The 14,724-nt window shown below is 31.7% G+C and overlaps 1 protein-coding gene across 1 annotated transcript; it reads right to left on the bottom strand.

Annotated features, from left to right (window-relative positions):
* Positions 1 to 8,136: 8,136 nt before the first annotated feature.
* LOC144572629 (Metallo-hydrolase/oxidoreductase superfamily protein) lies at positions 8,137 to 13,589 on the bottom strand. The gene is made up of 10 exons (XM_078322277.1): positions 13,310 to 13,589; positions 13,073 to 13,211; positions 12,291 to 12,418; positions 11,648 to 11,795; positions 10,279 to 10,384; positions 10,112 to 10,170; positions 9,463 to 9,498; positions 9,240 to 9,349; positions 9,004 to 9,064; positions 8,137 to 8,477 (listed from the first exon to the last, which is right to left on the bottom strand). The coding sequence occupies exons 1-9, from the start codon at positions 13,483 to 13,485 to the stop codon at positions 9,007 to 9,009; spliced, it is 960 nt and encodes a 319-aa protein (XP_078178403.1). The 5' UTR covers positions 13,486 to 13,589; the 3' UTR covers positions 8,137 to 8,477; positions 9,004 to 9,006.
* Between the last annotated feature and the right edge of the window lie 1,135 nt (positions 13,590 to 14,724).

Here is a 14,724-nt window from a genome sequence, read left to right as displayed (position 1 = left end):
TTTTGCGGAGGCCCAGTTGTCAGTTGATGTAACAGAATCTACCTAGTTTGAGATATATATCGTATGATTCGCATGTAATTAAGCAATATATAAATGAGCTATAAAGTTCTTGTTGGACTTCACATCTACTCCTCTATTATATTGATTCCATATGAATCATTCAATTTAATATTTATATCTGATCGATCGTATCCTTCAAATCACGAACTCGATCGATCGTTCTTAGCTGACTAACGTACGGTTGTAACGCAGTCTTGGCCCCTGAGGAAATATTGCGGAGTAGGTTTGATAAGCTCTCATGTCTATTGAACTTAATTAATTTAGGTTTTTGAAAAACTAACGTAGATATCATGGTGAGCAGTTCAGATTGTTTGGTTAGATTTTTGAATCGGATCAGAGATAAACATGTGAACTATATATAATTGAGACATGAAAGTAATGGAACATTTGAGTTCTCCTCAAATGGTGATGTTCTACCTATTTAAAAAATATATAGTAAACAAATTCTAAGAAATATAAAATTTGATCTCCAAATTAATACATTTTCGTATGAAGATCCTGATAAACAGTACGGCTCAACTATTTAGACTTTAAAAGTAAAAATATAAATCCGCAGTACAGACCAAAGTGCGCTATACTTGGTACCGTAACCTCCCTCATAAATACAAACTAAACAATAGTAAATAATGAAATAAAAAAAAAATCAAGCACGCAAAACAAAAGCTACAAATAGTTTTAATCAGTTCTTGATTTACAATACAAAACAGGATGTGTTTTCAAGTCAATGTTCATTTCTTGTTGTCTCCTTCTCCGACATTTAATTTGTGTACATACATGGAGAGATAACCAGCAACTTGAAATAATAATTAAAAGATTTGCATGATTCGTCCCCAATAATATAATATAAATAACAACACGTATATATCTCTGACGTGTATATTTTCTTGCCAGAGAACTAGTTCTTCAGTCTGAACTCTCTCTCACTAAAAATTTCATATTAAAATCAGTGAAATCGATCCCAACTCCACAAGTCATATATATATATAGATAGATTTGTTGATTCTCTTAATTAACACTTGCATAGATTTGCTCCAATTTGGTCGCCTTTGTTGACTTCATTATGTTTCGAAACTCGAGGAAAATAAAACCTGTCTACAAAGTTTCTATCTATTTTTTTCTTCTAAGATCTTCATATTATATCCAAAACAATCGAAGGTGCATGTTCGTCATTAATTGCGAATTTGACTATTGTTTTCCTATATATAACATAAGATTTTACTTTGAGATAACCATAAATTATAACATGTCTCATACTGAGTCAAATTAAGTGAAACTAAGAAAATAAAATATGTCGTAATCGATGTATTGAACTAACAATTACTCTTAATAATGTAATGCTCTTCTTAATTGCATGAATACAGATTTAAATTAACTAAATGATTTCAAACAGGTTTTAAAAACAAGGGACCTAAGCCTTGTTGTTGTATATATATGTACTCCAAAGATTTAAATAGCTAGCGTTTATTGCGTCATAGCGGAACGGCTAAAAGAAGGATGTTATTTCCATATTGTGTTGCTATAGTGCGCTATAGCGTCAATAGCGACATAGTTTTTATGATTCGAAAATACTATAGCGCGTTATTTAGAATCCTAGTATGTATTGATTATATTCTGAAAATTAGAAAGAAGCTTTAAAACTTAAGTCCCGGATTAACTTTAATGATAATTTTGACATAAATTTTAGTTTTTTGTTGTATCATGTCTTGTTAAATCATTAATTCAATGTCGGACTTATAATATAAGATAATTATGGCTTTTAAACTACCAATTTTATGTCAATTAAAGGTGATCAATATAATTAAGACAAATTTTAGTCATTTTTTTTAAAAGTAGTGGATTATACACCGATTTCTGTTGGCAATATCAGTTCCGGTACATAAAACAGGTACCAAAACATAATCGTCAGTATATCAGTTACTTACAAAACATAAGATCAACATAATATGTCTAAATAAGAATCTAGCAAACAACACATAGAACAACATAACACTAAACTAATCATCCAACAAGTCCTAATCAACAGATTCCTCTTCATTCGGTACAGCGCTAGACATTGGAGATTCGAGGTTGTCAAACCCAAAATGCTCTTGTGTAATCTCTAAAAAATCCTACTAATATTCCTCAACCTCTGCAATGGCCACCAAGATTTCCACTGCCTTGTTTCAGATTCGGGTTGTCCACTATTGGGTACTGTAATGGATCTGGTAAATTTAGACATTAAGATGTTATATAATTGTGAATAATTGATGTGCTAAAATGAATAATTATCAAATTAATATGACATCCAAGAACCATAAAAGAGAATCGAAAAAAAAACTTTATGAAAGTACCTTGCTACATTAAACACGCCTTAAGATACATCATTAATAATATTCTTTGATTTTAAAAATATAATAAATCATTTTCAATTGTGTATCAAATTGAATATTTTTATAAAAAATATATATATATAACAATCTTACTAATTATTCTAACAATTTTCATCTCCAAAATTCTTAATCTTCGTAATTTATATATTCAAGTAGTCAATTCTCTTCCTTCTCCTATTCTGAGAAGTAAGAAGTAAGAAGTAAATTGATAAAAAAAAATTAGAAAAATATTATATATATCTTTTAAACTTAAGGTAGCTAGACATTTAATACATGTACACTAAAATTACGTTAGAATCAACCATCTTTGAAGTAGGAGACAACTGCGGTGCTATTGTTCATTGGAAGCTTTGTAAATTTGTAAACCTAAACCTTAGTAGCTATCTTTTATTTCCAGAACCAAACTCAATATGAGCCACAATTAATGTGATTATGTGAAGCATGATGCAAAGGGAAAAAAAGGGGGAAAAAAAAAATACAGGGGACAAACAGCAGGCTTGAACACTAACAAAAAAGACTAGATTAAAAAAAATTGAGGAGCTAAAACCTAATAAAGTTACTTAGATCCATTTGATTGCAACTAAGAATTGGGAAAGCAAAAGTAATCTCTTATTTAATAAAGCATATATACTACAAACAACGTGCATCAATTTTATTATTTCAATATGTAATTTTAGGGTTTGCCTTTAAGAGGCAAAAGGTAAGTGTGCTAAAATAAACATATATGGATGTAAATCGGTTACATCTTTATTTTTGGTACCATAAATCATCCAATGTATGAAGGACGAGGGAAGTGTTGACAACCAAAATTGGCCAAAATAAAATTATTTCATGGACAGATTACATATAAGAGGAGGGATCGGATGACACCGTTTTTTGGTGACATCGGATGACACCGTCCATTTTCAAAGTCCAAACAGTCGATCCAAACCGTTCAACTTGATGGATATGTTAAAATGTGCTTGCAGATCAAATTTTACATTTTTCTGAATTTTTTTTTGGGTTTATTCAGATGGGTACAAAAATTCAACGGTCCGAATATAGCGATTTTGTTAAATACTTAATAAATAGTAAAAAAAATTAAAAAAATGTAAAATTTGATCAGCAAGTATATATGTAATAATTTTTATTTTAAAAAAAACGCCAAAATTGCAAAGTTTGACGGCCTAGAAAATGCATTTCAACAAATTTTAAGTTATGATAATTAGTTATGGATTGAAAATATGATAACCCAATTACTTTGGATGATATAAAAAATATAAATAAAATCTGACCAACCCGATCCGTGGACCCTTCTAATCTTGCAATTATTTTTGTATTAGCCTAAACATACCTTTTAAACCTTGAAACACAACAATGAAAGTTTTGTCTGGATAAAAAAAAAGAGATAAAAAGTCACAAACAATAGTCGTTGCGCCTTCTTTTGGCGAAACAGGGACCACCTTGACCGAGCCAATTGCGGATATATTTGCTAAAATCTCCAAAAATTAATTAATTAATTAATTAAGCCATCGTCACAAAGCAATAGCAGTGTTGTTTTTACCTTTATTTATTGACATTAATTAATTACCTTCTAGAAAGGATATCATATATGATGCAAAGCACTCAATTGAAGATCAATTGTAAATCGAATCTACAACCAAACATCACGGATTGCCTTGGTCTTCTGTGGCGACAGCGTTGCAACCATATATATTAAACCTTTTTGTTGGTGTGGCAACACATTATGCTCATGAAGGCTGCACAATATGATACTATGTACACTTGTTTGGTGGCGAACAAAAATCAGAATTCAGATGGTAACTTATTCCAGGGGTCAACAAAGTAAAAAGTATAGCGACTCTTTAAGTTAGGGTAAATATTCGTCGTGTTTGGTCGGTAAATATTCGCCACATTTGGTCGGTAAATAAAGTTAATAGAATTTTTTTTTTTTATAATATGCTATGTTGAAATTTTATTTCATGTTGATTGGGAGAGCGATGAATATATATAGTATTTATACCAAACACAGATATTTTTCATACATTTTTTAGGTGCAAACTTCTATTTCTAATTGAATAAAAATATAATTATCAACGTAGAAAATAGTAGTAAAAAAAAATATAAAGACAAGAAACTTAATGACATTTTTTAATAATGGAGGGAATCTGATTTTTTTTTGGGAATAAATTAAAGGACTGTAGTCTGTATATTAATTCTAAAAGCTGCGGTTGATATATTAGCAATCATAATAAATAAATACAAAAACAAGTGGCGGTGGACACGAGGAAATTATGCAAAGATAAATTTATGTTGAAATTGAATAGCTCAAGGGAAAAAATGGACAAGTCGCCAAGATTCGCGCTGCATTGATAGGAAGACACAATGCAAAACCATGTTGAATTTGCTTCCAAGTTGGAGCCCCTTCACCTTATAACCCCTACATGCTTTGAGAATGGCACACATCTAAAGGGAATCTTTTAAGCCTTGTTTTGTAAATTATAATCTCGCTTGTACTTCCTGTTTAGTGTTTGGAGAAGAATTAGGTAGTAGTGTAGACTTTGTAGTCCATGTTTTCTGATTTTTTTTCTTATTTAAATCCTCATATTGTTTTTATTACACAGTACAATGGTAGATTACAAAGCGTATGTCGATGTGTGCTGTGAACTCATGTTTTCGTTTTTAAAGTTCAAATGGTCAATTCGAATCATTTAACATGATTTTCATATAAAAGTGTATTGGAGATCGATCAAATTTATATTTTTAAAACTTTTTTTTTATTGTTTTAGATAAGTAGAAAATCACTTAATTTAAACATTTTGGACTATTCAAAAATAGTGATTTTCTATCTATCATAAAAATAGTAAAAAGTTACTTACAAAAAATATAAAATTCAGTATATCGGTGCATTTTTATATGGAGATCACATTGAATGCTTCAGTTCTAATATTTGAATTGCAAATTTAAAGATATCAATTCATATGGACGAATTTGCCCTTTGAAAAGTAATGTAGTCTCCCTCATTGATGAATATATATACTGTTTTATAAAATTAATAAAAAAAACTTAAAATTTTTACAGTTCCTTAAAATATTTTTAAAATAAATCGTAACATTTATTTTCAAGAGTACCTCATTATGATTTGAAAAAAAGGCTTTAAATTAGCGAAGATAAATCATAAATGAGATGTTGAAAAGACAAAGAAAAGCAGAGTCTGATGAGAATTGACAAAGGAGACGTAATTGAGGTGGAAATTTGAAATAAAAAAATTGTTAATGTGGTATAGAAAGGGTAATTAATTAAGTAATCAAGGGAGCAGAAACAGTAGTTCCACGCCCAAGGCGTCGCAGAGTCCCGAGGTGGCGTGGACCTTTACCACTCGCTTTTCCATTAGTTCCTGTTTGCGTGGCGTACCGGTCACAATTTTTAATAAATGAGAAAAGAGAAAAGAGAAGAGGGTAAATTAGACAAAACCAAATGACTAATGATACAAGGACAGTGGTCCCCCCTGTGCGCCGCTCCCATCGCCGCCTTCTCGTACGGGGAAAAGCTCATCTGTCTACGTCCAACATGACGTCACTTCCCCCTTTTGTTCCATCTTCTTATCAAATAATCGTTCCATGCGTTCCATCTTCTTATCAAATAGTCGTTCCATGCGCCTCTGCAGGGGGGTCTTCTGGCCCGCCCCTGCCGGGAGCGGTCTGGTAGGAGTTTGGCCTGCCTTGGTAGAGGGCGGTCTGCTGGATTTTTTGAAAATGAAAATTAAATATAAGGGCATTTTTAAAATTAACTTTTTTTTGGAGGTATTAATAAAAATGGCCGTAGGATGTCATCCGATGTGATTAAAAAAGGATGTAAGTGGATCCTTCTCTTTTATAAATTATATTCTAACTATAATAAATTTTATGTATTATTGTTATCTAGAGCATGGAACGTCCTAACGTAATTTATAAAAGCTTCAAAATGATACGTGTAAATTAATTGAAATTAACATTTATTTCTACATTATAATGAAATTTTAGGCAAAATGCACATAAATTGACTGCGTTAGTTAAAGTTGGCTAAACCACTATTTTTTATTAGAAATTGGACACTTAATTTTTTTTATTTTAATTCAAACTACAAATATTTCATAAACCACGGTATATATGACTCCTCACAAGTTAAAAGTAAAAAAATAAATGGATCGCAAACAATATTTAATCTAGATTCAAACAGAACAGGCCTGCATCAGCCCAGGTAGAGTGCACGGGCTTGCTTTAATAGTCGTGCAGATCGTCATTGGACGGTCCAGATTCAAACAGAAATATTCTGTTATTCTTCAACCTCCTGAGAACAGGCCTGTATCGGCCCAGTTCACACAATCACTAATCTATCTAGCTCTTCACAGTTCACACACAATGACTGGATTTCTGAATGTATCCCATCTCATAAATGATAAATAAAATAATATTTCCTTGTGTAACAGTGGTATCTAAAACTGAATACTCTGTTTTTAATGATATTATCTCTGGCATTTTTTATTTGTTTTGCATCGTTTGGCTGAAGAGCAACGATTTGCTATGTTACAATTTGGCATTATATTTTGTTATTTATCATCTTTTAAGTTTTAACACAGACATCTGAGAAATCATTTGTATATAAATAACCCCTGTTTTCAATTTTCATACAAAAAAACAAAAACTCGCATTTTTTAATTGCATATAAAAGGGCATTTAAGATCCCATCCTAATGCAAAATCCGAGCCATATTATATTTTGCTTTCGTTTACACTCACAAATTTATGGATTTAAGTTAATTTTTTCAAGTAGGATATATTTTATCTTTCAAAACTCTTTGATCATTTTTATTTATTTTGAAATCTATGAATTAGTTTCATAATTATAATAATCATAATGAGGTCATTTCTCTTATACCCTCTAATTTTCTTTGTTCGAGTTGCCACATTTTGATAATATTATTGGCCATATTTAATCAAATCCTTGCAAAACATTTGTCATTTTTATTTTATTTAGACCGGAAAATGTTCGAATTAGTAATTTGAGCCAATTCATACGAGTTATCAATTTCAAATTGGATTCTATCATAAAAAATACATTAACTGATGCTGTAATAAAACGGCATCCATTGTTTATCGAGGATGCTCCATAAGCTTGAATTCGCATATGATAAGATATTTGAAAATTTGAACCGTTCAACACAAATCTTAAAACAATATACACTTACAACATCTTACAACAATTCGATTTTATATTTTTTTAAATTCTTTTACTATTTATTAAGTATTTTATAAGATTGTTGTTTTTAGACAAATCTAGACCACCGAAAAACAATATTTATGTAAAATACTTAATAAATAATAAAAATATTCAAAAAAATGTAAAATTTTATCTCCAAGCACATTTTAATATAAATATCATCTTGAACGGTTTGAACACATTTTAATATAAATATCATCTTCAACGGTATGAATTGACTATTTAAACTTCTAAAATCACAAAACTGAATTGTTCTAAGACGTTGTAACTTATAAATGCTGTAGATGGATCCTTCTCTTTATATTAATACTGCTCATGCATTTAAATAGACAACGAAAATACACTACTGTAGCTAGCGTGAGCCTGCTATTATGATTTGATCCATCCAATCTAAAATCGCGAATTAGACTCGTACCACTATGCAAATCCGATTTGTTTGTTTTAGATCAGATAAATGATTATAGTAACACGGTCCTGCTCAAGAAAACAACAAATACAGATTCATCATGGAAAATACAAGTATCCAATTACAATTTGTTACTACAAAACAGAACAACTGTGCTGGTATACACAGTGGTACGAGCAATCATATGCTTTATTCCTTGAACCCCGTCTATAGTTTGCAAAAATAAAAATATTATACTTTGACCATCTCGAGCAATATAATCAACGTGTTAGGCATTTGCTTTTTGGGAGAAGATGAATTTGCTGATCTAAACGAGTGGAAAGAATAAAAATAAAATAAAACCAAAATGTGGGAGGTCTCAATCAATCTATGGCTTCACAACTTTCACAAGGTTTGCGCAAGTACCTGAAAGAGAGATCTCCATGTAAGTAAAGTATTTTATTATTAATTTCATTTTGGTTTTGTAGCTGAAATCTGATAATTCCAGAATTGGTAAGAGACAGACATCAGATAGCAAGATTTGGGGCTAATATGCTTTATAAAGCATGGGCCTCTTGTGCTTCACATTATTATCTTTGTTCTCAAAGTCCGAACATGATCTCCATATTAAAATGTGCTCAAAGACCAAATTTTACAAATTTTGGAAATTTATTACTATTTTTTTAGATAGGTAGAAATCACTGTTTTTCAGAAGATTCCAGGCCATCCAAAAAACAGTGATTTTGTACCTATCTAAAAAAATTAAAAGAATTCTAAAAAACGTAAAATTTGGTCTCCAAGCACATTTTCATATGGAGATCATGTTGAGTGGCTCGGATCAACTGTTTGAAGTTTGGAAACGGCACGAAAGGGTGTGAAGCACAAGAGGGACAATATGCTTTACAAAGCATATTAGCCCAACTCTTCTACAAATAGTATGAAAGAACAGTACGTGTTAGATGTCAATGAAGAGACGTAAGCCGTCATGAGCCAACTGTACTGGTATTCCTTCCCTGTAAATATAATAAAACATGCAGCAAATTTTAGAAGTAACCATTAAAACCAAGCACCATCGTATGTGCATTCAACTGAAAAGGATTTCTTCTATAATTTTTCATGTAAAACTGGTAGATATTGGTACTACACAGTCCAGCAATCCCTATAATAGTATTAATATAAATATCTTACTGTCGAGACCACTCTGACAGGATTTCATTATCTTTGTGGTGGTCATACTCATGTGTCATTCCAATTAGCAATGCCTTCTTTGGGCACACTCTCTTCACTGCATCAAGAGTCTGAAATAAACCATATGTTAAATATATTAAACACAGTTCTTGCATTAAAGAAAGTGAGTTTTATTTCTGTGAAGGAACAAATAAGGAACATAGAAGAGAAGCAATATATAAACCTGATCCCAACAAAGGTGGGTGTTATGCGAGCCTCCCTGTACCATAAAAAGAGGATTACTTAAGTCATAGCAATGGATTCCAAATGAGCAATTAAGAATTAAATTAAGTCAAGTTGATCTCAATCAGCTCTCAGCAATAATCAGGCCATGTTTAGTTGTGGAGTAAAAGGTGGAGTAAACCCCTTACTTCATACTTAAGCTGTCAAATGAGAAGTAAAAGAGGAGTAAGATGGAGTAAGAGGTGAGTTAATCCAGAGTAAGTTTTTACTCCACACTCCACCCATGGATCCCACTCTCATAAGCAAAGATTAATTTTTCAACATCTTACTCCTTTAGACGGATCAAGTTAAGCCGTGAATTCAACTATCAAACGAAGTGTAAAATATAAGGAGTAACATGGAGTAAGCAATTTAATCTTCATTAACTTTATTCCACAACCAAACACGAGGTCGTGTTTAGTAAACCTCTTACTTCACACTTAAGCCATCAAATGAGGAGTAAAATCAGAGTAAGATGGAGTAAGAGTTGAGTTAATCTGGAGTAAGTTACTCTGGAGAGGTGGATTAACTTACTCCACACTTAATAATGTTATTTTTATCATTCAATTTGTTAAAATGATGTTGAGAATGCTCTTTTTGGAAGAACTAACCCTATAGAGTGTATCTAAGATAAGAAGGTCCAGCTGCCGATCCCCTGACTTTGAAATAACTGCAATGCAAGGCAAGGATTAAAAATAAAATAAAACACACAATGTAAAATGATGAAAATTTTCAAAGCCACCTCTGTGGTTATTAAGTAAAAATATGTGTATAATACCAGATTCAGTAGAAGGTATAAACCGAGAAATATCTGAGATATACGCGACCCTTGTTTTACGGCCAAATAGGAAGCCCAAACAAACGTAATCCTCTCCGTGCATAACCTAAATAGCAAAAGAGATGCAAGTTTTCAAAGTCAAAACAAAAAGAGATGCAAGTTTTTAATATTTCTTGTCTATACACATTATTTCAACATATATATGTACTCCATTAAAACCTTCCGTTCAAAGAGCCCAGGGATCGAGTGCCTACTTTTGTGTGCCCCGTCATATTGCCCAATTGCACTTGTGCCATTTTCAACCAAATCTGAATTCCTAATAAGAAATTCAAACTATTGATCTTGTTCTATTTAAAAAGCGAATGCAGGAAGATCCAAAACTGTAAAACTCAAGGGGCCAAAAGTCCCTATGGTTTCAATTTCATTGTAATCTGTAAGTAATTAAGTGCAATTCTTTTTGTCCCTTAGTCTTCGTAGTAAAAGAACTCTCGTATTTATAATTTTAACACACATTGCTTTTCTATGTCAAACAAATTAACAGTATATTTCATGAGGTGGGCTACATTGCTTTGGGAAGTAAAGCCCCTATTTTACTTCCCACCCATATTTTGTCATTTCAAAGTCCAAACAGTCGATCCGAACTGTTCAACATGATCTCCATATTAAAATGTGCTTGGAGACAAAATTTTACATTTTTTGAAAAAAAATACTATTTTTTTAGAAATTTTGTAAATAACTTTTTTTTTATGGTCCACAATTTTCCGAAAAATTGTGATTTTCAAAAATTCTAAAAGAAAGTGTAAAAAACTTCCAAAAAATGTAAAAAAATTGGTCTCCAAGCATATTTTAATATGGAGATCATGTTGAACAGTTTTGATTGATTGTTTGAAATTGCAAAATATGGGCGGGAAGTAAAATAGCGGCTTTACTTCCCAAAGCACCGTAGCCCACCTCATAATTTATTTGGATATTTTAATGGAAAATACCAATTGGGATATGACAGTGCACGTATAAATAGACATTTGATTCCTCATCTTATTTAAACAATACCCCACCTTTCCTGGTATTTGGGACAACGTTATGCTTCTCATACTACAAACAAAAGCGTGAACCTACTTTGAGGTGCCCATATATAAGACAGCTTGTTTTTCGTTATGGTAAAAAATTTAACTTTGTTAAATTGCTGAAGATAAAAGAAGGGTCTTTTGTCCACAAACCAGGACAAAGGGGGTTTAGAGAAGTGAGGGCAATTTAGTAATTTTTCCCTTAGTCTATGTTCGAACTTGGATCTAGTTTTAACTATGCTAATGATAGCTTCACTTAAAAAAGATAATTCTTTTTTTTGTAATTAGGAAAAATCAATGCGTACTGGTAAGGGAACAAATTCAAGCCCGGAACAGAGAAACGGCTTTTCATGGTTGCTTTCAATAATTCTCCAGTCAAGCTGAGCGACTCGTCTCACCTCTTGCCCTTCCTTCAGATTTTTAGTTGCTAAGTATGAGAATTTCATAGCGATGCTGTTACAAATATGAATAACATTAAAAATAAATTTAACAATCTTGAAAGTGAACATTACATGCTATTGTAATAGTACGATGAATCACATGTAAGGTATTGAGCAATTTGGTCCTTTGTATTATTTTTTCTTTGCAATTAGCACCTTATATATCTCATGTTTGTACTGACAACCAATCATTTTGAAATATTTGCCTACAACACAATAACTTGAGATTTATATGGTAGACCCAATTTTGCAATGAACAACTTACAAATTAATCCGATTTAGTTAAGATGAAGGGGGCCATTTAGTCTAACTTTTTCATAAAAAAAAAATTAAAATATTGATCAGTGCTTTTTTTAAGAGATATTTTGGTCAATGTTGCTCTCAGCACATTCAAATGTAAATACTGGTACTAAAAACCAATAGCGAACCAAATGAAGTTTAGATTTTCTTATCTTTAAACACAATCAGCTGTACTTGCTTCTTCTTTTTTCACAAAAAAAAATTGTACCTGTCCATAGCAAATTGGGTGAGGTATATAGGAGTTGGATTGATATCATTTATTGGACTATGCGACTGTACAATCCGTATGTCATCAAGTCCCAAGATTGCATCAGCATGCTCATGTGTCAGAATAATCTGTGTTTGAAAAAGAACATCGTAAGTCTGTGTCTACTATAAGCATTCAAGTCACTTTTCTATTTATAATTTAATTCATTCAATTATTTGTTTATTAATTTTATTGCAGAGAAGCTATTAGCTGACTATATTTGGAACTGTATGAGACCAATTTGAACCCTTCTAATCAATTGTTTTGGGATGTCAGTTCATACTTGCAATCTTACAACTGATAGGGTCTTTCATGCAAACCACGAATAACCTGATATTTGCAATTTACAGAAAACAATTTCTGAGGTATCTGCAAAGTACCAAATGTAAACAAATTGGCTAAACTAAATACTAAATAAGAGCTTGCTTTTCCAATGACCGAATCACACCAAAATCAAGCCAAACACATTTTGATTTTGATTTCATCTTGCTTTGGGTGGGTTGATAGTAATATCTCAGAAGCAAAAGCAAATATAATACAGTAGTGTTTAATTTGAAGCAATGATTTTAGCAATAATCAATCTAATCAACAGATTTCTGAGTAGACTATTATAGCTCAACAAATGAATTCCTAGTTCCTAGCTCGGATTGACTTCACTTCAAGGAAAGATTCCACTTGATATAACTCTGGAAAAGAACTTTTTTCTCTGTATACTGGTATTAAAAAGAAATGAGAGCACTCACTGAATCGACACAAGGGATTTTGTGACGAACAAACCAGCGAAGGACTTGCTCTCTAAAACATTTTCCGACATCGATAAGTATATAGCGGTGAGACATGCCATCATCTTCCAAATAATCAATCAAAAGAGATGTATTGCACCTGATATCAACAAAAGTAGAGGAAAACAGCAACTACGATTGAAGAGGATTGTTCTATTTGGCTATGATGAGAATGGAGAAGAGGATACAATTAAAAACCTGTAGTTAGGATTTAGCTCCGGAGGAATGGAGAGAGAGTCGGAGCAGACCTTGCACGGCGGATCGGACGGTTGGATGAGACATCGCGCATTGGGCACGGCGCTGGAGCAGCCCGTGCCAAGAAATATCAGAGACGATCCGCCATTGGCGCCTCCATCATCCATCTGAGATCCCATTTTCTAGTAAAAGTGAAAGAGGGAGGGTAGCGTGTCCGTGTCGACGAGTCGTCGACCTTACTAGACAGGACTCAGGAGAGTGACGAAGAGGGAACGGGATTTCTTTCGAGGGGTTGGGTCAGGATCCCCAAAAGTCACTAAATTTTCAGTTTTAGTCCAGACCGTACGATCAGAATCCGGGCCAATCTGGCCCGTGGTAGAATACCCGGTATCTCTTTAATATTCGTGCCAGAGCAGATCGGACGGTTCCGATCCGAACTCAAAGTTTAAGTTACTTTAGAGGATCCGACTATTATTTTGATGTCAAAATTGATTTTTCTTCGTTCCTGCATTAAAAAAGACTTCCATAATCCAATAAAACAACATTCGTTATATTAGTATATTGCTTAAAATTATTTTTATCCATTATCTTTCATATTTAATAACTATTTATTAAATTTTAACTTTATTCGTAACTTATTTTATTCATTAACATTAGTAGATAATAGATAAACAATAAATAAACAATTTATAAATTTTAAATATATAATCTAACTCAAATATAAATAAATATATTATTGTAAACATATCAGGTACATTATATTACAAGATATAAACAAATATAATTCGGGTTTATTATTAAAGAGCAACTACAAATTAAACAAAACTACATAAATTGTTATCTATAAATCAATCTTGTCATAATAATAATATTGTTATATTTAAATACGAATATCATATACAATTTTATATTCATCAATTTCTCTCATTAGGTGATGAGTACAAAATAATTCTTATTTCTGTTCTTATTCGATAAATTTAATAAAAAAAGTATTCGAAAAATATTTATCCATATTTATGTCATCATCGTGAAAAAATTATTACTAAATTTATTACAAGATCTGTCGTGAAAAAATTATATATAATGTATGGCAACGGAATAAGAGATTATTGTAGAGTTATAATAGAAAATTTATAGTATGAATTTACTGTACAGATTTTACAATATTTTTAGAGTGAGTCTATGGTACTATGCATATCACGGGTTGTTACTGTGTTACGGCTCTATATTCGAGTTTTCAAATCCTAACGGTCGATCCGAACCGTTCATCTTGTTCTCCATATTAATATGTGTTTGGAGACCAAATTTTGTATTTTTTGAAAAAAATTTACTATTTTTTTAGATATTTAGAAAATCACTTGATCTGAAAATTCTGGACCATCCAAAAACAGTGATTTTCAATAAATCTAAAAAAATAG

The sequence above is a fragment of the Carex rostrata genome, chromosome 20, assembly GCF_964058835.1.
Source record: "Carex rostrata chromosome 20, lpCarRost1.2, whole genome shotgun sequence".
Taxonomy (NCBI): domain Eukaryota; kingdom Viridiplantae; phylum Streptophyta; class Magnoliopsida; order Poales; family Cyperaceae; genus Carex; species Carex rostrata.
Note: the sequence above shows the minus strand (reverse complement) of the source record. Positions and strands in the feature narration are given on the sequence as shown.